The 25,428-nt window shown below is 42.2% G+C and overlaps 1 protein-coding gene across 2 annotated transcripts in view; it reads right to left on the bottom strand.

Annotated features, from left to right (window-relative positions):
• CNTN2 (contactin 2) overlaps window positions 1-25,428 on the bottom strand; it is a 51,824-nt gene that overhangs the window by 11,362 nt on the left and 15,034 nt on the right. The window contains exons 1-16 of one of the 2 annotated variants that reach the window (XM_074308938.1): window positions 22,091-22,322; window positions 21,435-21,581; window positions 15,674-15,818; window positions 15,283-15,458; window positions 14,107-14,202; window positions 12,480-12,689; window positions 11,849-11,948; window positions 11,011-11,186; window positions 9,826-9,962; window positions 9,122-9,251; window positions 6,874-7,024; window positions 6,586-6,713; window positions 5,995-6,170; window positions 4,634-4,754; window positions 4,015-4,173; window positions 1,902-2,051 (exon numbers count right to left, since the gene is read on the bottom strand). In XM_074308938.1, coding sequence (XP_074165039.1) covers window positions 1,902-2,051; window positions 4,015-4,173; window positions 4,634-4,754; window positions 5,995-6,170; window positions 6,586-6,713; window positions 6,874-7,024; window positions 9,122-9,251; window positions 9,826-9,962; window positions 11,011-11,186; window positions 11,849-11,948; window positions 12,480-12,689; window positions 14,107-14,202; window positions 15,283-15,458; window positions 15,674-15,818; window positions 21,435-21,489 — 2,110 coding nt within the window. In that variant the 5' untranslated portion in view covers window positions 21,490-21,581; window positions 22,091-22,322. Of the gene's footprint in view, window positions 1-1,901; window positions 2,052-4,014; window positions 4,174-4,633; window positions 4,755-5,994; window positions 6,171-6,585; window positions 6,714-6,873; window positions 7,025-9,121; window positions 9,252-9,825; window positions 9,963-11,010; window positions 11,187-11,848; window positions 11,949-12,479; window positions 12,690-14,106; window positions 14,203-15,282; window positions 15,459-15,673; window positions 15,819-21,434; window positions 21,582-22,090; window positions 22,323-25,428 lie in introns of those variants that run through there. The other variant, XM_074308939.1, reaches the window with a different exon arrangement.

Here is a 25,428-nt window from a genome sequence, read left to right as displayed (position 1 = left end):
CCTGAGCTAACAGGAAGCAGAGATAAGGACAACTAGATGCACATATAAACCCTGTGTTTTAGGACTATGGTTTTTGTATCTGTGTAAAGGATGAACTGGAATGGAAAGATACTTGAAGCAGGGAAACCTATTAGAAGTCTTGCAACGTACAGGTGAGAGTGAATTAGTGTTATCTAACTGTGAGGATGGATAAAAAGAAGTGGGCAGACTTGAGAGAAACGGTGAAGACAACATTTGATAGTGATTGCATACATTGGGTAAAGTAAGAGAGAAGAGTTCAGTTAATTCTTAGGTTGCAGGGGTAAGCTGTTGAAGGTAGAAATGGCAATATAAGATAGGGTGGTGGAGGAGCCCAGGACTAAAGTGTTTCTGCAGATAAACCATGAAGTGGAAGATTGACATTATAGGTATAGGAGCTGGAGGGAGAGGAGCATGAAGGCTGAGAGATGGAAGTCTGTGGAATCAAATTGTGCAGGATATGGAATGGATGAGCACCAACAGGCTCACCAAGTTCTGGACTACCTCCTCAAAACCTGAAAGTTGAAAGCAACTAAGAATCAGTGAAACGAAGTCTTGCTTCCAGAAGGTGGCAACTGAAAATGGTAGTACAAGATCAAATGGGAAGATGTTTCAAAACACAGAGAACCACAAAATTACACAATTTCAGAGATTCACTGTATACATAAACCAAGATGCCCTCTACAATAAACCCCTATCTCCCCCAGTCCCTAAAAGGCTCACTTAGCCTCCACTTGAAGATTTCAACAGTGAGGAGAAATCCAGCCCTCCCCTCCCCCAGGCAGCTTATTCTCCCTTTGTGTGGCTCTAATTTTTAGGAAGATATTTCTTATAGGAAGCAAAACTTTGCTTCTTTGCAACTGAATGGAATTTGAGATTTAGAAAAGATCTCAGCAGCCATATAGGCTAGCCTAAACACAAAAGCAATCTGTAATGTTATCTATAGAATATGTAACTATCTAGCTCTATCTTTTTGTTTTAATTCTGTCCTATACGGCCACAAAAAACAAGCCGAGTCTCTTCTATATGAGAGTCCTTCAAAAATTTGATAATAGCTATCTTTTTGTTCCATACACACACACACACACACACACACATAGCAGACACATAGCTACTTTCAAGTATTCAAAGGCCCATGATATGAAATACTAATGTGATAATAATATTTAGTATTTACATAATGATTTAAGATTTGCAAAGTACTATACAAATATATTGCATCTGGAAGGAGGATTGTTCTTGTTTTGAATAATTAAGAGCAAAGGATACAAGTGACAGTGGGGTAGATTTCTATGAGGTAAAGAAAAAGTTGAGAAAATACAATAAAGAAAAACTTCTTAATAACTTAGAGCCATCTTGGAGGAGGAGGGAATTCCCCATTACTGGAGGTTTTTCATGCAGAGATGGAATGAGTACTTGTCAAGAAAATGAAGAAGGAATTCTTTCCTAGCTAGGAGCTCCCTTCTAATGCTGAGATTCTATGACTTATTCCTTTTGTGAATATAGCTGGTAAGGAGTGATCTTGGGGGTGGAGAGGATGGTATGATTCTTTATTGAAACATTCTTCTTGGGACATTAACTATCTGAGTGGTGAGAAGTAGGAAAGGGAGATACAGTCTAACCTCCCTCTCCCATCAATTTATCTCAATGTTCCCAGGCTCCCACCAATATTCCTGAATCAAAGAATCTAGTAGGAGGAGCCCTCATAAATCATCTAGGTCTTCAAATCTTCCCACCAAGACAGGCAAGCCCTTCAGTGATCTTCTTTTTGAGTCCTAACTCTTATCTAGGGCTTTTTCCTTTTCACCCCCCTCCCCTACTGGAGTTGCCAATTTCTCTGTCTCCACCCTCATACTTCTTTCCAGAAAGTTCAAACCCCAAACCTGATTCCTTAGTCCGGATTTTACTAGAGGGTCCACTGGGCTCTCCTGTGCCTAGGATGTTGCTGGCAAGGACCCGGAACTCATAGTCCATCCAGGGGGTGAGACCCAGAACCTGGGCAGTCTCTGCATTCCCCTCAATATTAGCAGGATCTGTAAGGCACACAAAACACAACATTCTCGCTATCTCTGAATATAAAGTAGTATGGTTTAGTGAGAAGATCATTGGACCAGGAATAAGGAGATTCACCTTCTAGTCTTTGTTTTGCCACAAATAATGAGAATAATACCAATGATGAATTATGTCAATAATAATAATAATAATTAACATTAATTATCAATAAATATCTAGAATTTATATAGTGCTTTAAGATGTCCAAAACATTTTACAAATTATCTCATTTAATGAAGGCTGTGTCAATGAGATGACTTAGAAATAAAAGTAAAATATTTTTAAAAAATATTGGAAATATACTGGTAAGTATTTTACAATCACCTCTCCAAAAAAGACTTTAACTATGACACACTTGAAGTTTAATCTGTATTGTTAACATTTTTTCCATCTCTTTTTTTCTTTATTAAATTTATTTTATTTGAAAAAGTAGAGTAAGAAAAAAAACAGAAAATGAATAAAAAACAAAATAAAGCAAAACAAAAGAGAACATTGTCAAGTGCCCAGCTGAACATCAGAGAGGATTCAAAATATATAACAACCAACTGCCAGATCAAGAAAGCATATGTGTGTGTATATGTGTGTATAGAAGAAATTATATTCTTCACTTTTTCTTTACTTCTTGTAATCCATCACTTTCTTAAATCTAGATAATCGACAAAACAACAGAGACCCAATTTGAAACATTTGCCAATTTTGGGGTGTAAATGCTTGAACTTGTCAGTTGGCTGTTGTGAGTATTCAAGATGGCTTCAGTACATCCCAGTTGAATTGATCCTCACAATAATCCTGTAGATGCCATTATAATTTCCATTTTACAAATGAAGAAATGGAGGCTGAGAAAATCTGAGAGTTAGTGACTGTAGTGGGAATTCAAAATTCAGATCTTCCTGTCTTCCAAGTCTGACATGACACTCTATCCACTACGTTGCCCAGCCCCCTAACTTGCTGTGTGAAATTGGATCTCACTTTGCCTCTCTGGTTTTCACTTTCCTCCTCTCTAAAAGGAGGACATTGTAGTAGGCGGTTTCTAAGATTCCTTCTGGCATAAATGCTCTAGGTGTCTATAGTTCTAGGTGTTTGCTCTGAAACTTTCCAGATATGCATTTTAGTTCACAATAATTTCCCATTTGAGATACACACTCCTTTCCTCTTACCTATTTCTTCAAACCTCAATTCATCCTTTAAGGCCTAATTTAAATACTGCTTCTTTCATGAAATCTTCCTTGATTTCCTCCGTGAGGAAATAGGTCCTTCTTATGAAGTTTCATAGCATTCTATTTGTAGACACCATGGTAGGGTGGAGAACACAACTTAGAGGTGAATCACAGGACCAAACCTCTAAAGGTTTTAGATTATATCTAGTCCAATCTATTCATTTTACAAATGAGGAAACTGAGGCTCAAAGATATAAAGTAGGTTTTGGTTTTCTTCTGTTATTTATGGACTTGGACAAAGAGCTTTTTCTCTCTGTACCTGAGTGTAACCTCATCTAATCTGCAAAATGGGAATAGTAATGAGTCTATCATTGAAGGATGGCTGACAGATAAATTAATATTCGTGTGAAAAAGAGACAATTATCATAAAATTTAGCACAAACTGCTAAAAGAAGGAAGGAAGAGGAAAAGGGAGAGGAGGAATAAAAGAAGAAGGGGGAGGAAGAGGAGAAACAGAAGGGGCTAAGGAAGGTAGGAGTAGTGCTACTTTCACTAAGTTCCTGAGAGTATAAACAGTGTTTTATTTATCTTTGCATCTCCCTTAACACCTTCTACAAGTTATTGCATACATTAGGTAGTTAATAAGCGTTTAATGAATGAATGAATGGACTTGATGAATACAGAAAGCTGTGATGGAAGATAACAGGAAAAAGGCTGCTAGATGGAGCGCTTAGAAGCCCATTTCCAGTGTGATTAGCTCAGATTAGGAAACCCAAGAGATACTTACTGGTGCGGACCTGCTTCCACTTCCCATCAGGCAGGGATCTGGCTTGGAGGGTGTACTTGGCGATCGGGCTATGGTTGTCAAAGCCTCGGCTCCAAGTCAGTTGGACAGTGGTGTTGCTGATGTCCCTCACCACCACTCCACCAGGAGGACCTGGCGGACCTGGCATGGAATTGGAAGAGGATTAGGCTTAAAGATTCAGACCCCAGGCTGATTCAGGAGCCCGTCTTGAAGAAGTGCAATACCTTGATGAGTCATCCCTATTAGGATGTTTTAACAGGGGTGTTTAGGAAGAAGGAAATAGTATGTGTTTGTATTGTGTGGTGGGTACATACTCCAGAACAAAAGCCTAAAAAAGGGACTTAGAGATGTTCAGCCAGGATACAAGATTATAGGCAATTTTTCTCCATAAGCCTCAACTCCTTAACAAAGTAAGTTTTTAAAAAAATTGTGGCCCCTGAAAAACCAGCCTTCACTCCTTTATGGACCACAGGAAAAGTAGTAGGAAACACCCTATTTTTGAGGCTCAGCAGGAGACCCAAGTAAGAACTGGTGGAGGGAGGAATGGAGATGGTAGCAGGGAAATGGCTCTGAGGAACAGCCAGATCCAAGGGTCAGTCACCTCGGACCAGAAGGGTCGCAGTCTCTGATGTGCTGTCTACTACAGTCTGGGCCATACATGTATACTTTCCGCCATGGCGCAGCTGGGCATTCAGGATTGTCAGGTCCCCAATAGTTTCCTTCTGCACAGAGGGGAGACAGGGAAAAAATTAAGGTCAGAGGATGGAGTTTAAAGGTGGAGGAAGGTCCTGGGCTAAGAGGCAGGACCGGTGTGGCTTGATTTTCAGTCCAGTATCTTAGGTGACCCTGGGAAAAGCTCATGAAACTCTGCTGGACTCAGCTTCCCCATGTGCTCAATGAGGAGATCCATACTAGGATAAACTGAAGTAATATATGGGAAAATATTTAGGAATGCAGTTTCTTAAAAATATATAGTTATTTTCCACTTGTTCACTCTATAAGGGGAAAAAAGCATACAGTGTGGTGGTGAGGCAGAAAATCCTTAACTACAGATAACCAAAATAAACTTAAGTATTTTGATTAGTCATTAGACTAACGGGGCAGGCACATGGCAGCAGCTAGAAAGATCTTCCTGTTTCTATTGAGTCTAGGGTGGTACTAAAAAACGAACTGACGTTGCCAGGTACTGAGAAAATAGATACAAAAGCATGCTGGGTAGCAGGAGGATTTTGTATTTGATACAAAGAATCCAGAGTGTTTCATTTACTAGCAGAGCCTAAAGAGATGGCTGGGTGAGAGGAATGGAGATCATTCACAAAAGGAGAATACTAGAAACTCCCTTTTCTTTTTTAAAAATGGTTTATCTATTTATTTGGTTTTTAAAAATAAAATCAGCTCCTGGTTTTATTTATTAGTTCAATGGTTTTCTTTCTTAAAAAGAAAATTTATTTTAAAAATAGAAAAAAAGGGCAGCTAGGTGGTACAGTGAATAGAAGACCAGCCCTGAAGTCAGGAGGACCTGAGTTCAAATCTGGTCTCAGACATTTAACACTGCCTATCTATGTGACCCTGAGTAAGTCACTTAACCCAATCCCTTCAGAGAAAAAAAATAGAAAAAAAGAAAAACACAAAAGGAAAACAAACAAAATAGAACAAAAGAGAACATTGTCATGTGCCCAGTGGAACATCAGGGATAGAAACTCCCTTTTCAATAGCTCACAACAATCCTGTGAGGGAGGTAATAAAAATATTATTAACCCTTTTTTAGAGATGAGGAAATTGAAACCAGAAATTAGGTGACATACCTATGTCATGCAGCTACTAGATGTCAGAACCTGGGTTCAAATCTAGCCAATCAGGGTGGGGTGAGAACAACGGTCAAGGGTTAGCCTCTCCTTGGTCCCTGGTCTTCTCAGTAGTGGGAAGGGGTCATTGAGAATGGCACTTGGCCTTAGGACTCACCAAGCTGGCTCTCCGGTAGTGGCCACCAGATTTATCAAAGTCAATGGGGAAGCCGTCTAGAGCCCAGGTGAAGGTGAGGTCCATGGTGGGGTCATGAGAGGCATGGCACTGCAGAGTCAGGTTCTCACCCAGATTGATGTCAGCGCTGGATGGTGCCAGGGTGATCTTGGTGGCATCTGACAAGGGGAGTGGGGGGTAGGGGATGCCCAGGCAGAAAGGAGTGAGAACATGTCTTAATCTGCATTACTGGGGTAGCCTGGGGACAGGGCAAGGTAGGAGAATGTGCCATCAGTCCCAGCAATGGAAGGGTTGTGAATCGGTGTTCTTGCTTCACACAGCTTGGCAAATCAGGGTTTGGACTTGGGACAGGATCAAACGTATAACCCCTGGGTCAGCCCCCAAACCACCCCAAAAAGACATAAAACCAAGGATAGAAACTGGAAATAGAACTGGATGAAGAGGTGACACCTGACGGTAGCTGTACCAACTTATGTTGGTGCCTTATAATGTTTATTGAAATGAATTGAATCATTAAGGTTAACAGTAGCAGGATTGACCCTCCTCCTTCCTGACTTTCACTGTAGTCCCTACCTCGAACAGAAAGGATGCCAGTGCTGTTCGCTTTGCCCATGAAATTTTCTGCAAAGCAGGTGTATTTTCCTTCGTCTGACCGACTGATGTTCCGAAGGATCAAAGTACCATCTGGGGTGATGGTCACTCTGCATCAGAGAAAGAATGAAGAGAGCTAGAGATTGGCCATTCTAAGGAGATAAGGAGGCAGAGAAGGAAGAGGAGGTGTGAAGAAGGAAGAAGAGGAAGTAGGAGAAGAAGAACTGGGGTAAAGAAAGAGGAGAAGGAACGGTTCAAGGAAGCTCATACCTACTACTGTTGACTAAGATTTCGGTCCCTTTGCTCCACAGCACAATGGACTTTGGTGCTGACCTGGGCTGACAGGGAATGATAACTTCTCCCCCTCGAGCAGCTGGGATCAGACGCCTCACTGGATTCAGACGGAAATCAGGGGCAAAAGCTGGAAAAAAAAAAAAGAGGAATTTTAACAGTGAGTACTCCCATAGTAACACTACTTAGAGCAGGTAATTTAATTCAATCCATTTCCTAATATAAGAACAAACATCTTAACTAGGGCTCTCCCAAGTGGGATGTGCTGCCTTGGGAGGCTCCTTGTCACTTGAGATATTCCAGTGAAAGTTGAATGAACACTTGCTGGGAATACTTCTCAGTCAAGTTCATATTGGACCACATGACCTCTCAGAGGATCTTTACAAACTCTAAAATTTGTTATGTCCAATGCAGTCACTATTCATTGCTATAGGAGATTTCAAAGAAAGGAGAGATTATTGTTGCCTTGGATGATCAAGGAAGACTTTATGGAGGTGATGAGAATTTAGCTGAGCTTTTTTTTTTTTTTAAACTTTTTCCACTAAATCTTCAACATAAAGAAGATCCAACTCACTTCCAGTTGATCAATGATGGACAGAGGTAGCTACACCCAGAGAAGGAACACTGGGAAGTGAATGTAAATTGTTAGCACTAATATCTGTCTGCCCAGGTTGCATGTACCTTCTGATTCTAATGTTTATTGTGCAACAAGAAAATGGTATTCACACACATGCATTGTACCTAGACTATATTGTAACACATGTAAAATGTATGGGATTGCCTGTCATCGGGGGGAGGGAGGGGGGGTAATTTGGAAAAATGAATAAAAAAAAATTCAATGACTCATTTTTTAAATAAATGATTTAGCAAAAGACAAAAAAAAAAAAAAAAAAAAAAAAAAAACTTTTTCCACTTGTGATCCCTTTTCACCCATGAAATTTTTATGTGATCCAGGATATATGTATATAATATACATATAAAATATATACATTATATGATATATTTATATAATATATAATAGGTATACAAATCAAATATTTACTGATAATTAATCATAAAGAAATTTATTTTAAAACAATTTTTGCTATATATAAAATTTTACATTTATTGAAGATGAAAGTAAATTTGTATACTAGTGAGATGATGTGCTTGGGTTTGTTTTGTTTGTTTTGTTTTGTTTTGTTTTGGTTTTTGCTGAGGCAATTGGAGTTAAGTGACTTGCCTAAGGTCTCACAGCTAGGAAGTGTTAAGTGTCTGAGACCAGATTAGAACTCAGGTCCTCCTGACTTCAGGGCTGGTGCTCTATCCACTGCACCACCTAGCTGTCCCGTGCACATTTATTTTTTACATAAAGAATTAAATTTTGGCAGAATATTTGATACCTTTTACTGTTAAATTTTTTGTGACCCCCCCATTTAATTTTTGCGACCTTATTGCAGTTTAAAAAGCATCGGATTAGAGGGCAGTAGTTTAGAGGTTAAAGACACCAATTGATCAGTCCTCTCATAGACTAGAACATTAGAACTTCTTAGATGCTAGTGACATTTGCATAGTAAGAACCAATAAGATTTATATGGTAGAGGAGGTGAAAATTTTCTTCTTTCTCCACAGCTGCTAAGCCAGTTGAAATCTATTTTCTATGCTGACCACATCCACAGAAAGGACTATGAAGTCTGAATGCAGATCAAAACATAGTGTTTGTTTTCACTTTTTTGTTGTTGCTTTTCATGATTTCCCCCCTTTGTTCTGAGTCTTCTTTTACAACATGACTAATGTGGAAATAAGTTTAACATGATTGTACATGTACAACATAGAGCAGATTGCTTGCCATCTTGGGGAGAGGGGAGGGAAGGGAGAGAGAGAGGAACAAAAAGAGATAGAAGGAGACAAATTTGGAGCTCAAACTTTTTAAAGATGAATATTTACATGTAATTGATAAAAAATACTATTAAGCAAAAAAAATCTATTTTCTTAAACATTCTTACTTCATTCTCTATATATTTTTAATAAAATTTCTTCACTCAGAAGTGGCAAAATTTAACAAATGATCAGTTTTTCTATGTCTTTAATGAGTCTAAATTCATTTTGTGAAATCACATCTCCTGAAGTTCTAGTCTCTAATTCTGCCTGTACAACTGTAGAAAAATTATTGAACTTTGACTGGATCATGAAATCTGTGCTTCCTCCCCAGGTGGAAGTGGTAAGACTGAGAGACTGCAGTTTTTACCTTGTACTGCCAGTTCAGCACTAGCATAGATGGTTCCATGCTTGTTTTCTGCTACACACTGGTACATGCCAGAGTCTTCCAGGACTAGTTTGGAGAATTTCAGGTCCCCACCAGAAATCTCCACACGGTTCTATGTTTGGATTGGAGAAGAGAAAGTAGTGAAAAAGGACATAGTCATACCCATAAAAGAACAAGAGCAAGAGACCACATACTGAGATCCTCATGAAAGTTTTTTTCAAAACCATTAATATGTAAATCATTGGAAGATAACCTCAGGCACTATTTTTAGGTCATTCTGATTAGTTTAGGCTCTTATGGAATCAATCAAAGTATAATGTTTAAAATTAGAAACAGAAACAAAGTGGATCATTCAGATCCACAGAGCTACTTAATGGAAAGACTTGAGGTAGAACTATAATTTCCAAGATGCCCAGCTTTTCACTACACTGCAGGATGGGCCTCCTTGACCATTCACTTGCTCATGACTCATGGCTCATGCTCATTAGCCAGCCTGAGGGAATGGGCAAGTAACTATGTGCCAGGAAACTCTGAAGCCTGCAGGACATAATTTTGATTTTCTTCCAACCGCTTATTTTGAAAAGGTTTAACCCTCTCAGGAAGTGGGATTGCTTTAAATGTATCTCAGGAAGATATCTCCTCCTCTTCAGAGCAAAGCTACCTACCCACCTCTAAAGCAATCCTACCTGGGAGGACAGAGGATCCCCATTCCGGAGCCACCGAATGGTGGGCCTTGGCTTGCCAGCAGCTGCACAACCCCAGCGCAGATTGGAGCCAATGTCAGCTTCGGTGTCTGAGATGACTTTGAGCCACTCAGGCTGAGCTGTGGGAGGGAGAAATGAATGAGAGACAGAGAAGGAGAGAGAGAGACAGACAGACAGACAGATAGACACACACACAGATAGAGAGACAGAGACAGAGGCAGAGATAGAGAGACAGAGACAGATACAGAAGGAGTGGAGAGAGACAGAGACACAGAAAGAGAGACACAGAGAAACAGAAAGAGACAGAGATGGGGGAGATAGAAAGGGAAAGAGACAAAGATAAGAGAGACAGAGAGAGAGACAGAGAGAGTGGGTGCAAGCAAGCTTTGTGGGGTATTTTGATGCTGTAGTGCCCATACTTGACAGCAGAGGGTACTAGAAGGATATTTAGGGATTAAAATGCAAGCAGACTGCAGGGAAAGGGAGGAAATAGGTATTTTTAGAATTGGTATTTAGTAGTTGTATCCATAACAAAAAATCAGTTGTAATCATTGGGATGGGATTTATGATTTCATTGCTATAAGGAACTCCTTGGTGAGGAAGTCCTTCTAGGTTGGTATCTCCTCTGAAACTTAACAATTTTGTAAGTTTATAGAAATGCTTTGAGCAGGTACTGAGGATATCAGTTAACCATATTTATTAAGCTCTTCCTCTATTCCAGGCACTAACATTGAGAAGTTAAGTGACCTGTCCAGGATCAAACAACCAGCATATGTCAGGGGTAGGGCTTGAACTCGGATCTTCTTGGCTTCAAGGCCATTTCCATCCACTGACTCTCACTGCCTCTATAACTGTAATAATAGCTGACATTTATATAGTAGCTAATAACTTGCAAAGCACTATTTACACACTGCAATTTATAACAATTCTGCAAAGATGCTGTTATTTTCCTGACTTGGAGCCCTACTGTGAATGCTTTGTGAGCTCCTTTCTATGATGTATCTATCAGCTGATGAGACAAGCCTTATGTGGAGGTCTCAACCATGGCCCCAACCCCATAGCCCTGAGCACGGACCACTTTGGGATGAATGGAACCAATCAGCAGCCTCTGAACTGTAGCCAGATATCCGAGGCTCCTGAAGAAGAAGTCTGCTCCTGGCCCCTTACCCTGCACAATGATCCGGCCTTTGGCAGTGTCCCGGCCTTTGGTGTTCTCCGCTTCACACTCATAGGTGCCCTCATCCTCAAAGCTGACGCTGGGAATCTGCAGTGTGGGCTCGGCAGTGGCCCATTGTGGGGGCAGTGAGTCGTCCAGTTTTCTCCACTTGATTCGAGGGACTGGGCTAGTAGAAGGAAAGGGAGTGGGAGAGGAGGGAATGCCAGGACTAGGAGCTGGACTGAGCTAGAGCACAGAGCCTTTTCTCCTTCCCTTTGCACCCAAATCCCAACACCTGTACTCAGAGGACCTGTAAGGCTGGATGTGGAACCTGGGACCTAGGGTTGGGTTGGCAGAAGAAATCCCTTACATTAGAGAAATAGGGGAAGAAAGATGCTGAGCCTGTCTGGGGCTCAGGAGAGAACAAGATGCAGGAGAAGGGAGGGTACAATAAGACCCAGATGCCTATCTAATTTCCCTCCCTTCCATTCTGCTCTCCTAGGTCCTGACCATGGAACAGCGAAAGTCTTAGTCCAAGGCAGATTGGTAAAGTTGCCTCCATTGCCACACTCCAACCCATGCTCAGTTCCCTTCCCCTTCCATGGAGTCCCCATTCACAACTCTGCTTTATGGCATCTTTTCTTATCCTCTGCCTCCTGTCCCATATCCTCTTGTCCCTCAGGGCCCTGATCTCTAGCTTTCCAAGATGACACTAGCTAACAGAGGGACTAAGGTGTCATTGAGTATACCACAGATGAATACAAAGAATAAAGAAATTACACTGAACCCTAAGGGCTGGAGGGAGGGGGGCTTTGGTCAGCAAACTCCATCCTCTTTGCCATTACTCACTTCCCAAAAGCAAAGCACTCCAGGGTGACCTGCTGTCCAACCAGTGCATAGGTCTCCAAGGGGAATCTGGCCTTGATGCTTGGTGAAGATGGACGGGAGTCTAGAGGGAGAAGCCATGCAAATGAGATGCAAATGAGCCCATGAACCAACAGCTTTGGATCTCAGTGCTTAGAAACCAGGCTGAAAGGGTTGTTTATTATTATTATTATCATCATTATCAATAATGATAACAACAGCTAGAGTTTATAAAGAGCTTTATGCTGTACAAAGAACTTTTCATCTATTATTTCATTTGTTCTGTGTGAGGGTGGGGGGAGGAGTGGAGTGGGTGACCTACTTTAACTCCTAGAGAAGTTAGGTAGCTTTCCAAAGGGAGTCAAGGACTCTATTCAGAGACTTTACCTACTCTCTGAATGCCCCCAGAGGGCAGTCAGACACATGACAAAGGTTTCAAGAGGCACTCGCTCTCTGGGTATTAGCAGAGGAAAGAGAGAGCTGCAGGCAGAGGCCAGACCAGGTCAAGTGGATGATTAGTCTGCTCTGGAGAGTCTCCTTTCCAAGATCAGTAGTTTCTCCATGCCCCTCCCCCGACCCATCTTCTCCCACATGTGCCAGGTTCCCTGAGCCTGACCTTCTGCAGCCAGGTTGAGTTGGGCAAACTTGCTAAAGACACTCTTGGTTATGAAGTCCATGTGGCTGGTGGCCAGGCAGGAGTAGTTGCCCAGGTCAGAGGCATTTGTCCGGGCGATGTACAGGTTTCCCGTTGTCTGGGACACAAAGTGCCGCCCATCAGTTGGGATGAAATTGGGGAACTCATTGAGAAGCCAGCGGTACGATAGACCTGAGGTGGGGAGATAGGGAGGGAGTTGTACCTCCTGACACACCTAAGGGGCCTTTCTGGACACACAACATATAACACCTGTGCAAGGGAGAGGGGATATGAGGACAAGATTCATTTAATTATTACTCTTGAGTTCTCAGTCCTTTATAGAGAGATGGTATTCCACAATTCAATGCATGTTAACTTAGAAATACTATGTCAACTGGAGCTGTTCTAGGTGCTGAAAACCATAGATTACTAGATTTAGATTTCAAAGGACTCTAGGGATCGTTTTATAGATGAAGGAACAAAGGACCAGAGTGGGAAAGTAACTTGTCCAATTTCACATAATAAGTAACAGACCAGGATTGAAACCTAGCTCCTCTGATGTCAGATCCAGCGTTGCTTACTACCGTCTCCAAAATATAAAACCGAAACAGACTCTGCCCTCAGAAGACTCACATGACTGGCAGAAGGAACATGGAAGCAAAGGCACAGGGTAGGAGACCACAATGTGTGTTGGATAAAGATACAAAATAAGGAAAAGGAAGGGAATAAGCATGTATTTAAATGCTTAATATGTGCCAGGTATTTATGGATACTATTTCTCCTGACCCTCACAACACTCCCCACATGTAGGTACTGTTATTAGCCTCCATTTTACTGAGACAAACAGAGGTTAAGTGATTTAATCATCCTGATGCTAAACCCAACCTTTATCTATCCACCTCCTGCTACTCTGAATCCTAAGTGGGCAAGTCAGGTTACTGAGTAGATCACAAGAAGGCTTCTCAGAGAGGGAAGCATTTGATTGTCATGCAGAGGATCTATCAATAGGCAAAGAGAGATGGGAGAATACTCTTGGGCATAGAGGGTGGTATGAGCAAAGGCAGAGAGGTGAAAAACTAGTGTGCTAGGCAGTGGCAATGGCAGCAGTTGTGGCGGCGGTGGTGTGATAGTGATGGTGATGGCAGTGGTGGGGATACAGGAAGTTGCCAAGTTTGGCTGGAGTTTAGGGTTCGTGGAGGGAAGTAATGAGACATACAGATGGAAGGGTATGGTGGAACCCAAATATGGAAGGTCAGTTTATGGAGAAGATATGGTTATTGATAATTGTAACAGCTGACATTTATATGTATTTTTCATATGTTGCCTTATTTGATCCTCACAACAATTTGTGAGGTAGATACTATTGTCCCCATTTTACAGATGAAGAAAAAGAGGGAAATTAAGGGCAAGTGACAGGATTCAAATCAAGCTTTCTCTACCACATCATGGGGCACTAAAATATGCTCCCAAGAGGAACGCCTGAACTTCTGCCACTTCTTTCCTTCTCCTAAAATACACTCTTCCCAAGGATGTTGGCCAGTGAACTAGGATTGCAACAGTGTATCTGGTTTTGTTCTTTATCTCAGGCCTGAATGACTCGATGACTCACCTGGATAGTGGGCAGGTGGGTTGCAGGGCAACATCACCCCCCAGCCCTCATGGGTTTTCACGGGATCTCTTTCCTCCTTGGAAAATTCCTGTAAAACTAGAAGACAACATGAGGGGGCTCATTATCATTTTTTAGTGGCCCAGGCCTCAGGGACTCTGACAGGTAATCAGCCCTTTTCAGTGCTCTTAAAATGGAAGGCTGTGGGATACAGTGGAAAAAATACTGTTATTTATTATTTTCAAATATTAATTGATTTCATTAAATATTCTCCACATGAAGTATTTTAAATATTTATATTTAAATAAATATTAAATAAAGTTAAAATAATTTAAAATACTCATTTAAAAAAAACAAATCTTGAGTTCCAAATTTGAGATGCTATTATTTAGAGTCAGAGGATTTGAATAGAAATCCCAGGTTGGTCACCACCTATGTGACACTGAGTATTTTTGGTCCCTCTTTATTTTTCTCTTTTAAGGCTTTTCAAAGAAAAAGATACTAATTTACACTAACGTGTTAGTGACTCAGTATTTTACTGTTTCCAGGAGATAGGTTGACCTCATTGCCCACTTAGTGGAGAGAATAATGTTCCCTGTGCCTGAAGCTAGTTCAGACTTGAACCCCATTCTGTGTTTTCTCACCTGTAGGTGATGGAAGTGGAGTGGGGGTGGGAAGGAGGTGGGGATGGGGAGAGGTAAGAAGAGGAAAAGGGAGAAGAATTTGACTAGACTCAAAGAGAAGAATATTTAGTGCCAATGAGACAATCATATTTGATAACAGCTAGTTTTTGCATAAAACTTTTAAGATTTGCAAATATTTTTACATATATCATCTCATTTTATCCTCACAACAACTTTGTGAGGTACTATAATTATCCCCATTTTACAGATGAGGAAACTGAGGCTAGAAGAGGTTTGTCAACTTGCTCAGGATCACACTTCTAGCCTCAGAGCCAAGATTTAAGCTCTGATCTTCAGATTCCAAGTTCAAATGTTCTATTCTCCTGAAGGTGCTATTTTGGGGCTCACTGGCTCTCTTCACGCCCTTTAGAACTGATTCTACCAAGAAGTGAGGTGGGTCCTAATGAGCACAACTCATCCCAAAGCAGCACCTTGCTCTCATCACCTTTCTGAGGGCATAAGGTCTTCTTGAATCCCTTAGACCTACAAGACTTACAGCCAAAGCGGAGCACAGCCTCTCTGCTGACCACGGTGCCCACCGGGTTGGTGGCCAGGCACTGGTACACACCAGCATCCCTAGTCTTGGTGGGATTCATGATGACCAGGTTGCCTCCAACCAGCTGGTAGTGGGGATCCTGCTCTAGCTTCATCTCGGTGCCATTCATCTTCCATCTGTTGATAATGGAGAAGAGAAAGGATGGGTTTCTAGTTCTGTGTCGGGGGTCATTTTGGGGGCAGAGAAAAGGCTGGTTCTAGAGGAGTCTCCAAGGAGTTCTGTGACTTGGACTTAGACCAACTCTCATGCATGCTTTGGGATTGTTTTTAAGGAATGAAGTGCCTATTGTCTGGATCTAATCCTGACCCAAACTCAGGGACAGGGTTCTCACCTATATGTGGCTGGAGGGCTTGCCCGGGCACGGCAGGCCAGGGCTATCTTCTCTTCTGATGATTCCTCAGGGAATAAGGAGCTGACAGGCTGGTCCTCGAAGATAGGCCCAAAGATGGCAGGAGAGCCCTGGGCTGGATTCCAAGCTGGAAAGGTGGAATAGTAATCACAGAGACTTAGGAGTGGAGCCAAAACTCATTTCTCTAAATGAGCTTAGCCTGGTCTGAGAGAAGCAGATTTTGGTTCTCCCTAAAGAACAGCTTCCTAGCAAGTGAGGCTGTCTAAAAGTAGAACGAGCTGCCCCAGAATCCCTGGGGATTTTCAATAGAATCTGCTTGACCATTTGTCAGGGATCATAGAATCACCAATCTTGAGTGGTCCTGAGAGACCAACCTGTTCATCCCAAAGAAATGAAATCATTATGTAAACAACAATAATAACCATCAGCTTATACACACATACATAAAGAAACCACTTTTCAATTACAAAAGCACTTTTCTCACTTGAATCCTATAACAATCTATGGCTTAATAGCATAAGTATTTCCTGTTTCCATCTTACAAATGAGGAAATTGAAGATCAGACTAATCAAGCCCCCCCCCCCCCCCAAGTCCTACAGCTAGCAAGGATTAAAACTTAAGTCATAATATCTCAAAACTCAGAGTCTTAATAAACTTCAAAGATTCTCTGCCAACTCATCCTTTTCCTGAACAAGCATCCCATTGCAACACACTTTCCAGCTGGCCATCCAGCCTTTGCTTGAAGACCCCTAGACTTAGGGGAAGCCCACTACTGCCCATTCTGCCTTTGGAAGGCTCAAATCATTAGCAAGGTTTTCCTTACATCATATCTGCTTTGTAACTTCTACCCATTCCCAGTCCTTCCTTCCACTCCGCGGGTCCAAGCAGATTAAGTTTAAGCCTTATTCCTTGTGACAAGTCTTCAAATACTTGATGACAGTTATTGGGTCCCTGTAAACTTCTTTTTTTCTAGTACCTAAAGAACTTTAGGATCATGTATAATTAAAGGCTGAATTATAGCTCTACTAACATTTAGTTACAGGACTATAGACAAATTCAAGCCAACAAACATTGATTAAGCACCTCCTTCGTGAATTTTTCTCTAACATCACTTCCCTTATTCCCACTCTCCCCATATCCCTATCTCTCATTGCTTTTTTTTTTTTTCCTGATTCCAAGTCCATGGCTTGTTCTCTCCATGGTCATGAATATAGCTCCAATGGATGGGATATTTGAAAAGTGAGAGTCAGATTTAGTTTTATAGGTTTTAGGGTTTTTTTTTTAGTTTTTATAGCTCTGGTCTTCACCTGGATGTGGTTAGGAAAATCTGAGTTCTAATTCTGCATTACACACTTACTAGCTTTAGACACACACTAGCTAATGTGAACCTGGACAAGCCACTGAATCTTTGCCTCAGTTTCCTTAATTATACAATAGGGACAAAGTTATTGTAAAGTTCAAATGAGTTAATAGATAAAAATGCTTTGTAAGTCTTTAAGAACTGAGAAGTCAGAATTGACTCTTTTGAACTGAGACTTTTGAGTGTCCCTGGACAACAAGGAAATCAAATCAGTCAATAACGAAATTTAATTCAGGTTATTCCTTGGAAAGTCAAATAACTGAAGCTTAAGCTTAAATACTTTGCCCACTTAAGGAGAAGACCAAATTCATTGGAAAAGCCCCTGGTGTAGGAAAAGACTGAAAGCAAAAGGAGAAGGGGATGGCAGGGGATGCCAGAGGATGAGATGGAAGTAATGAACATAAAACTTAGATATTGAGAGATAGCAGATGATCCATGGGGTCACAGAGTCAAGACCTGACTGAACAATAAGAAAAGAAATATAAATGCAGCTATAGCAACTATTATCATTAATAATTTATTAAATGATAATAAATAAGAAGTTACAGCTAAAAGAAAAGTTTCCTCATGGAATGGGAGCAAGCAGTGCCCTGAGATTGGGGAGGAATCAGCTCAGAATTGGGGAGTCCTGCCTCTTCTATATCGGGGCTTTCTCCTCTCCGTATTGTTTGGTTGCCTCTCTAGTGTCCGACTCTCCGTGACCCCCTAATTTTGTATTAGTATTTTTCAAAAGCAGTCATTTGCCTTTCCAGCCATGGCTGGCTTCTGGATAGTCCAAGCTGCCTCCCTCCTGTGTCAAGACCCCTTCCCTCCTCCCCTCACCCCACCATCATCAAGGGGAGAGGGGAGGCGGCTCCACTAATTGGCTCCCACCCCTCAGAGCAGCTGGTTTCAATGCCTGGATGGCTGAAGGGGGAAGGGGGATCCCTATTAACCAATTAATGCTCCCCCCTTCCCAGCCCACATCCAGCTGTCAACCCAGCTCCAGGGGTGTGGGGCCAGGCTCCCCACTCTCTCGCAGCTGAGACCCAGCCCTAGTCTCTTGGGGAAGAGGGGGGCAGCTGCTTAGTGGCTCTCAGAAGAAGGAAAGAGCCCCTGAAACTCCCTCCCCCAGCTCTTTCGGGGCTGTAGTGCGGGGAGATAGGACTCAATCTCCCGGGCTGGAGAGCACAGCTTAATCCCGAGTTAATGACCGTGGCCCAGGGCAGGGAAACGGCTGCCCCGGGCCGGAGATGGGAAGAGTCATGGGGGGAAGGGGGGGTCTGTCAGGCTGCTGAAAGCATCCTGGAATAATAACTACACTCGGGTCTCCAAGGATGGTGGGGAGGGGGTCAATGCTTATGCTTATTAATAGGGGTAGGCTGGGGGAGAGGAGGGAAAGCATGGATGCTTCAGTTTATGCAATATCTTATTATTCATTTATTATGAAATATCTCATGCTCACTCACACAGACACCCGATATAGTGACACACACATGTGCACGGAAAACACACACGTACACACATTTGTATAAGCTGCACAATACACTTTCACAGTCACTATACACAAACACACTCATGTATACATGTGCAATGACACATGAACATACATTTATTTTCCAATTCTCACGAACATCACAAGTTTGTGATTTCATCAGCGTGGGCAGCTGCTTTCACTGTCTCAGGCAGATCACAAACCATAGAAAATTAATAGGTAAATCTTAGAAGACAGAAGACATCAGAACAGAGTACAAGCTGGGACACCTCCTGGACAAGTCCCTTAAACTCTCAGTGTCCCAGCAACTAAGACTATGGACTGTGGAATAATCACCAATCAGCACTGCTAGGGGGAATTTCCTCCTTGGGAATGCTCTATACTGATGAAATCATAGGAGAGAGAGGTCCCCCACCCTTCCAAAAAAGTCTTTGAAAGTCGCTGGAAGATGGCCAATGCAGTCCTGAAGAAGACCTGAGTTCAAATGTGGCCTTAAGTACTAACTGTGGGATCACTTCCCTTCTACTTGCCTCAGTCTTCTCATCTGTAAAATGGGGATAATAATAATATAACCTATCTGCCAGAATTATTGTGAAATAATATTTGCAAAAAGTTTTGCTAATCTTAAACTGGTTAAAATAAATGTTGGGTCTTAGTATTATTAGAATTATTACCACATATTTCCACATATACACCTTCACTCACATATGTGTTCACATATATGCACACTTACAAACACAGCTAAGTACCAATTAATATGACTAAATATAATTATATGTGTATATGTATACATTGATCCACACATACTTTCCCTCTCACATATATACAGCATGTTATAAGTATAAGCATACCTACCCTTATAGATTCATGCATACCCTTTGCCTACATACCTGCCCTTCTACTTATAATACATATTAACTCATCTACACAAAGCATGTTCTTCCTAAACTCCAGAGTCTTGCTGCAGTTTATCACACTCTTCATTTGCCGTGTCTGACATGCTGCCCTTCCCTATTCCGTCCTATAATTCATCCACAGTTATCCCTGGCAGCCTTGGGCAGTTCTCCACCATATTTATATATAGATTGGAGCTCTCCGCCTCAACCGCAGTCAATGAAAGCTTCAGGGATGCTTGAGGAGGAAGAGGTGGGGAATCCACAGATAGGGAGCAGGTCCTTATTTATGATCTGACCTATCTGGAAGGTGATGCTGGGAGAGCCCAGGCAGGATTTCCATTTCCCCTTCACTCCTCCCCCACAGAGATTAGAGAAGATTGCTGGAACTGCCTTTTCTAGTAACAGCTAAGTCTATGAGATTGGGGAATAGTTCAGAGAGAGAAGCAAGGACCTCATCCTTCTGTGTCTCTGGGTTCAATAGGGGTCAATAGAGGGCCCTAGCAATAGACCGTGCAGGGGTTCCTCACGTGACTAAATGCCTAAAGATGCTTGGCTCCAAACAGCTCAGCTGTTGGCCCCCCAGCAGAGACGCCTGATGGTTCTCTCTTGCCAGTCTATCATGAAAGTCTCCAATAGCCTCCTCCATTCTTTCCTAGGGGAAGCTCCTTCTTCCCAATTGAGCCTTGAGCTAGATGGAGCTCAAGGGCAGGGTTTAGAATCTAGTTAGTTTCCAGCTCTTATGAATTCTCACTCTAGCTGCTCTTGGGCTAGGAAGCAGAGAAAGATGGGAGAAGCTGAGAACTATAGATTTGGGTCCCTCCCCTTCCTTTTCCAACTGACTAACTCTAGCTCCTGAACTTGATTGGGATATGTGGAAAAGAAATGAGATATTCAGAAAACGTGGGAATCAGTTCCACTTTAGGGAAAGGAAGTAGGTGGATCTAGTAAAAAATTCAAAGAGCCTTTAGGGTTCTTAGATACATAACCTAAGCGTTAGGGTGAGGAAGGGTTAGAAGCCTCTATCCTAGAGTGGGAAAGGAGGAACTAGGAGATGGAGGGATCTTAGGAGTTGAAGAAGAATATTTCCCACCTCCCTTCTTTTTTTATGGGAGGGGTCCTGGTCCCCCTTTTACAATGTAGGCAAAGAGTCCTGAAAGAGAATGAGCTTTTACACCAAGTCTGTTGGGGTACCTTCTAGGGTCTCCTAGGAAGGTCTTTCTAAATTTCTTTCATTATAAGGAGACAGATGGGAAAGTACCCCAGGAACTAGGGCTTCTCCTTTGACTTCAGAGACAAAGTACCTTATCTTTCATATCTCATTTTAGGGCAACTTACCACCAGAGCTCAGCTTAGGGTTTTTTTCCACTTAATAATAGTATTTTATCCAATTACATGTAAAGATAGTTTTTAACATTCAAATTAGTTTTAAAACCCAGATAGGACCCTCTATACCTAGTTCCCTTCCTAGCCCCCTTTGCCATCCTATTTATAATTCTTACACAATCTTGGGTCAAAAAATTTATCCTCTATAGCTTAGTTCATTATCTAGCCATTATGCCTCTGCTTTTCCATAATTCAAATATTCACATTTCCACACATTCTCCCTATTTATCAAGATGGGAATCTTGTCCTCAAGGACCAAATCTTAGCAGCATTTTGGTTCTGTTCATTTGTTCCTGGTCCACCCCACTTCCTCCTCCCCCATAGGGACATAGTAAATTCTAATGGACAGCACTGTAAATCAGGACATCTAGATTCTAACCCTTAAAGTTAACCCCTAAGGTTAAATCACTTAACCTTTCTAGGTTTCAAGGTCCCCATCTATATCATAATACACTATATATGGTATATGGGGAAAAAATCCTCACTCCGAATCTCATAGGGAATTCATGAGAACAGATAAGATCTTTGGAAAGAAAGCTGCTATAGAACTGCAAATTTAGATAACAAATATCATCATTATTGTTATTATTGATAATATCTTCACTCTGAGCAGAGATGAAATCTCTTACCTGAAAGAGAGAGCATGGCTAAGCATGCCATCAGCAGCTGCCCAGGGACCCCCATTGCCAGTCTGAGAATGAGGGAGCTGCAGGGTGGAGTGTAGAAAATCTTAGCCAGGGACAGAAGAGGTGTTGGGACCAGAGGAGGAGAGGGACCTGGGAGAAAAGGGAAGAACAAACAGATGAAATGAGTCAAGGAGCTGTCCCAGCCTTTCCACTCACTGGCTGGTGTTCCGAGCCCCTCCTAGTCCCTCTTACTGGTTGAGAATTGGGAACTGGGGAGGGGGCTGGGAAGGGGGAAATAGCTTCATTAATGCTTTCCATTCAGAGCTGGGGGAGAAGGCAGGAATCATAGAAGCACTAAGCCTCCCTGGGGAAAGTGCTTAGGCTATTACCAAGTAGCTCTTTCCTGGACTGAGTGCTTCAATATACATCCCTTGGGTGTCTGGGCCCCCCTTCCTCCTCCATCTCTTCCTCTCCTTCCCCCACTCTATTCTTTCTTTCCAAAGGCAGGGGATCGTGCCTTTCCCAAATTCCACTGAATCGCTGTCTGGTCATGAAGTCTATGGGAGTGGTTCACCTAGAGAAAGGAGGCTCTCCCTTTCCTTTATACTAGTTTTCTGCACCCTTGGGGGTGGGGATGGTGGTAGGGAGGGGATTCACACCTGTGTGTAAGGAAGGGGTCCCATTCAGTTGCAGGCTTCCTCTGAGACCGTGTCCCAGATCTCAGTTACTCCTTAGCACTAAGACCTCCTTGGAGAGCTGCATTAATGTTTTCAGGCCCCAGGTTAATACAGGCTTTGTTTTTCTTGTAGTGGGGATGGGTTGCATCAAATGTTCACATCTTCTCACCCAGGAATCCTTACAACCCCTGACCCAGCTCCTCTTATGACCAATAGCATCATTTGTGAGACACCTGCCTCACCTGGCCCCTTATGACTAACAGTGCACATTTGTGAGACAGTTGTCTGCAGAGGTAGTGACCAACATCACCCATGTGTGAGATGGCAAGTGCTTTTGTGCTTGTATCTGCACCCAACTGCCAGCAGCCTAGAGCTAAGGATGAGTTGTTTGTGGGTTCCGAGAAGCTAACTAATTGCCCTCTATGGAAACCTGTGACCCCTGTCTCATTTGTACCAAGTTCTAACTAGCTGAACAGAAAGTGTGAGTGCTATTCAGAGAATCTTGACAGAACCAAAGAATTTAAGAACGAAGGGGCCACTGCCAGGAGATGCTGAGAGACTTTTTACTGATGGTATTACATTCTGGAGCAAAGGAATCGTTTTTCAAGGTAGGGGACACAGAGAAACAGAACCTTCTCTCTGTAAGCCAGGCTTTGACTTGAAGATAACGAAAAGGGAGCCACGGGACTCAACATTCTGTCTGCTTCCACACCTTTCATCAGGATTTGGAATCCTGCAACTCAAAGTGATAACTTCTGGGTCCCTCTAGGGCCTCCCTCTTGAAGAAATAGATTTTCCTGACCTGGGCTTTTGGGATCAGGGAAAGTCTAGGCTGCTGAAAAGCCATATAGAATCCCAAAGGGAAATCATAGCTGATCATAGACCCCATCCCATCCCACATGTTCTCAAGAGGAGCATCATGAACGGGCGTGAAGTTCTCCATCTTCTATCCTTCCCTGACTTCTACAGGTGATGCTGACAAACAAAGGCAAAGCTGGCAGCCTGCTGCTAATTAGCTCTATGCTTTGAGCACTTAAAAAACTATTTTAAGCATTAGTTTCCTCCTCTAAAAATGGAGTTGGAAGATTCTTTCCAACTCTGCTACTCTAAGAATTGGGGGGGGGGGAGAAAGAACAGTAATAGTAAAGTTGTCTAGAAAATATGAGGCACCTGGATGAATGAGAGGTGATTATTGATGGGAACTAGAGGCTCATTTACTCAAGGCTGGGTGAGGAAGGTCCCTAAAGAAGAATGCAATTTCAGTGTTTACTAACAGGAAACTGTCTTCTTCTCTCTCTCTTTCTAGGTGCCCCTTGGAGGAGGTATGCACTGAACCCCTATTTGCCAGTTCTCATAGATCCTTTGATGACAGATCCTCAGCATCTGCATCTGTGGCCTGGCGAAATCTTGGGAGAAGCCTTGGGGAAATCTGGCAGGAAGGATGTTAAAAGGAAGGAGGGACTGGGAGGAGATGAGGAGGAGGCCTGGGGGGAGGGGGCTGTGTTATATAGAGCAGATGGGAGCTTCCCAGCTCCACCTTGGAAAGAATAGTCCAGGTGTTCCTCCCGCCAACTCCTTCAGTTTACTGAATAAAGAAATGTCCCAGGCAGAGAGGAAGATAAGTGCATATAACTGAGATCTACTTCATCGAATTTTCCTTATTCTCTAACTGTTCTGAATTTTGGATGGAATCTTCAAATATTAATGCTAGAAGGAAAATTAGGGATCATCCAGTCTATATCCTTTGATTTTTACAAATGGGGAGACTGAGGCCTGAGGAGAGGGGAAAATTTGGCCAAGATCATCCAATAAGTTAGCATGCTAACCTCAGTTTTTGCTGCCACCCTTCTCTACTTGGTCCTCTGGGTGCTATTACCTGACTTTCCTTCCTGAGATTAAGGAAGCAATTATGTTTTTCACTTAGGTAGAGAGAGTTGGGGAAATCTAGCAGGGGTTTGGGGGGGCAGGGGAGGGTAGCAAAGACGGACTCAACAGGTAATGGGGTTCAAGCCTCAAGCAGCCCCTAGCCCATCCCAGAAGGTGATTCTAGAATATAATTCTCAGGCCCTAAGTGGTATATATGATTCCATGTACCTCCCTCTATGTATATTCTCATAATTTCATTCTTGTGTGAACACATGTACTCTAGGATTATAAATACCAACAGCCTTCTATTATAGCTCCAGCCTCACTTTCCAGGCATAGGGGACACCATCTCCTTGAGGGATTCTATAGTTGCAGCCAAATTAGCTTATTATTAGCTTATATTTCCAGTATATGACATTCATCTCTAGTTCATTGACTGCCAAGCCCTCCCTCCTAACTTCTGTGTCTTAGAATGACTCACTTCCTTAAGTCTCAGTTCAAGGGACATTTCTGCCTGACCCCTATACTGATCCCCTCCATTATTAATGCCCTTTCTTTACTGTACGATGACTTTGTACATTTTCTTTAAATCTGTGTTATTTCTCTCCCGAGTCCTTCTGGTCTGATACTGTTTAGTTTCTGTCTTTGAATTCTCATTGGCTAATACAGTGCCTAGCAGACATATAGTCAGCATTTTAAAATGTTTGTTTAATGTTATGTGTTCTGGAAATGGGGATAGTTGAGAGGTTTGAACCCTCTGGAGAGCTTTCTGGCCTAGGGTGCCCAGTAAATAAATGGTTTGCTCTGGACAAAATTTCCAAGGAAAATCTTGGCACGAACAATCAGGCCATCTGCAGAGAGCAGCCCATGCCTGGAGATGATGTCACCAAAACAATGGCCAGTTTGCCCAGGAAGCCCAGCTGGTGGCCTGGCCAGTGCTTACAAATGGGTCATGTGTTTAAGGAGCCAATAGCACCATCTTCCTAACAATCTCCCCGCCTCCAGTCTGAAGAGGTGAGCAGAAGCAGGAAACCTGATTTTCCCCCCTTTTCATTATCTACACAATTAGCTGAATATCATCGACTTTCCATGAATAATTATAACAATCACAGTAATACCTAACATTTATATAGAGCTCTAAGCTTTGCAAGCACTTTACATACACTATTTCATCTGATCAACAAATTACTAGGGCTCCTGAATAATCCAAACTCAAGGATCATCTTCAAAGTTCATTTAATCAAGGACTTTCTCACACACATTCACTAGAATTTAAAAATTTACAAAGTGATTTTCTCACAACTACCCTGCAAAATAGGTTATATAACGATACCTAGAATTTATTAAACACTTTAAGTCTTGTGAAGCACTTTACAAATATTTTTTATCCACACATGTGCCTTAGGATGTAAATGCTATTCTTATTTTCAGTTTACAGATGAGGAAACTGAGGT

This window comes from Sminthopsis crassicaudata, chromosome 4, assembly GCF_048593235.1.
Source record: "Sminthopsis crassicaudata isolate SCR6 chromosome 4, ASM4859323v1, whole genome shotgun sequence".
NCBI classification, from domain to species: domain Eukaryota; kingdom Metazoa; phylum Chordata; class Mammalia; order Dasyuromorphia; family Dasyuridae; genus Sminthopsis; species Sminthopsis crassicaudata.
This window is presented reverse-complemented; position numbering and strand designations above follow the sequence as displayed.